Source organism: Ylistrum balloti, unplaced genomic scaffold (genome assembly GCF_031769215.1).
Source record: "Ylistrum balloti isolate Yb309-2 unplaced genomic scaffold, AGI_CSIRO_Ybal_v1 Utg369688, whole genome shotgun sequence".
In the NCBI taxonomy this organism is placed as follows: domain Eukaryota; kingdom Metazoa; phylum Mollusca; class Bivalvia; order Pectinida; family Pectinidae; genus Ylistrum; species Ylistrum balloti.
In genome coordinates this window covers 1,216,943-1,219,345 of record NW_026781925.1, presented here as the reverse complement: position 1 = coordinate 1,219,345, position 2,403 = coordinate 1,216,943, and the positions used below count along the sequence as shown (strand labels likewise).

Here is a 2,403-nt window from a genome sequence, read left to right as displayed (position 1 = left end):
GATTTGTCGTAAATATAACCATAGTTGTTTGATCTATGAAAATAATCCCGTAAATTACTACGGAGTTTCCTTTTTATGATAACTGTAACTATAGTTTCTCAAACTATGTGAATTAAACGTTTGTTTTTATTTATTGGTGCTACTAAACAATATATTCCTTTCCTTTGTTGTTCCATTGTTCTCTGACAAAGATGATTGAAGCCTGATTATCCGTTTTAAAACGAACATTATATAATATTCTGACTTGACAAAAAAAACAAAAAAAAATTTGGTGACGTCTTGATGACGTCATCAATCGACATGTGTATCACTGTTAATAAACTTGAATTGAAAGACGTGACTTACTTGGGTTTATTTGTACAATCCTTTCACGTAATACATCGTGGAACTTAATCGATCCAGGGATGATCATTATTTAGATAAAGTCACATCCTTAACAACTGACTCCCGCTCTGATAGCTATACATCTTATCACTATATACTCCTGCTCAACAAAAAATATACAATGAATTTGATTTACTTTGTAAATTAGAACAAAACAGAAATTAAAAATATAAAGTCAATTATTTATAAGCTTTGATTCACGACCTCTTTGCTTGCCAAATGCTATTAAGGTAATATGTTTAGGAAGGGGACTGAAATAATGTGATAACTTCCGCCCAATGAATGATGTTGTGACAATTTATGTTTGTATAAAACTAAACTGAAAATAACCTATAAATAACTGACATTCACTGTGTGTGCGCGTATGTGTGGGAATTTCCAAATCTAAAAATAGTTACTGTTGGTTTTGTTTTATATCGTACGATCTGCCTAGAGGAACGAACAGTTGCTGGAGCACGTTGGTCCATACACAACACCAGAAGCCGAGAACCATAAAAATGTATAACGTTATAACGAGACATATGATCATGGCAACACGGAAAGAATTACATAGATGTTTTCAAACACTGTAAGTAAATCAATGACTGGTTAATTTAATTAGGTTCATGGTTTAGTAGTAAAACAGTAGTATGTACATACATTTCTCCTTTCTTATTGAGCAGTTTTTAATTTTAAAACGAAACAGACAAATTTTAAATACTTATGTTTTATATCTGTATAAGAGATTTGTATTTAACCTTGAATTAACGACGATTTTTTATAACATAGTGCTCCATTGAATGGCCAAGTAAAGTGTGTGAAATCGTCAGCACCCGTCTCTGAAGACATGTTGAGATTGTGGGGGACACTACAACGTAAGGATTCATCCACCCCTCACACCAGATCACGTGGCCTGGATACCATTAACACGTCACGTAGAGGTTTGTAATCAAAGTAATTCTAGAACACGTATTTTGTAGTGAAAGAATCATGTACTTTGGAAATACTTTGACTCTACAAAGCAGTAAACAAATTTGAAATGTTTGTTTCGTTAAAAGAAAAAAATTACAGAGAAAATAAGCCATTAAATAGAAATTAAAAAAACCCACCGAGATATTGTGTTTATTCCGTATTAACCAGTGGTACAAAATCAGCTTCATATCATCCGTTTTTTATATTTACACATAATATTTTTTTTAAAATGTTATAGATGATATAGGAAACAGGATTCTAACATTTTAAAAATTCTTCTCTGGTATGGAAACTTTGTGTTATTTGATGTTTGTGCAGTAATTCCAACATATTTAGAGATATTTAAGAAAAGACAAATTAACATTTTAATTCGCGTACATTTCATACTATATGAATCATTACTAGAGTTTTTCATATTATTTTAGTTCAACACTTGAACCCATTCACATGAAATATTTACAAATGTTTGATATTTTGTTTCAGGAGGAAAAATATGCGATTTATTTGGAACTAGATCGACAGCTGATAAAGACCTATTAAATAGACAACCAGTTTATGGAGATTTCATGGTTTCTCACGTGCCAACAATATCGAAACAAACACCAACAATTATACCAATAATTGTGAAAAAGAAAACATTGCAGCAACTTCGCAAGGGACGTTTACAACGAAATGAAGGGAACTTGATACGGTTTCTACTTCCGGTTTGAGTGAAAACGTTCATTAACATTGACGTGTACGTGAAATCCAGAATAGATGATAATTTTTTTGTTATTATACAATAATTTTTGTGAGGATTTAAAATATTTCATGTTTTTTTCTTTCGGAGTATTGAATACTCTAATGTTACGGGTATGTGCTATTTTTGGTCATTCTCAATACTACAGGGATTACAACCAATTTCGTTCGCTGCTGATTATCGAGGGTGACATATGTTAACATGTAAATGTATTTTTCCGTGACTCGTTGGTTGTGAGGTGTTCGAGAAATAAGTATATCTGTATTGTATAGTTTACAATTAGTGCGGGTAAATAGGTTGTTTGTAAATATATATGTAAATTATTGAAA

General features: G+C 31.5%; 1 protein-coding gene across 1 annotated transcript; it reads left to right on the top strand.

The window, feature by feature from the left end:
* Nucleotides 1-851: 851 nt before the first annotated feature.
* Nucleotides 852-2,063, top strand: LOC132565052 (uncharacterized). Its single transcript, XM_060229658.1, has 3 exons — nt 852-952; nt 1,153-1,304; nt 1,819-2,063. Exons 1-3 carry the CDS (start codon nt 882-884, stop codon nt 2,043-2,045), a joined length of 450 nt encoding a protein of 149 aa, XP_060085641.1. The 5' UTR covers nt 852-881; the 3' UTR covers nt 2,046-2,063.
* Nucleotides 2,064-2,403: the final 340 nt, after the last annotated feature.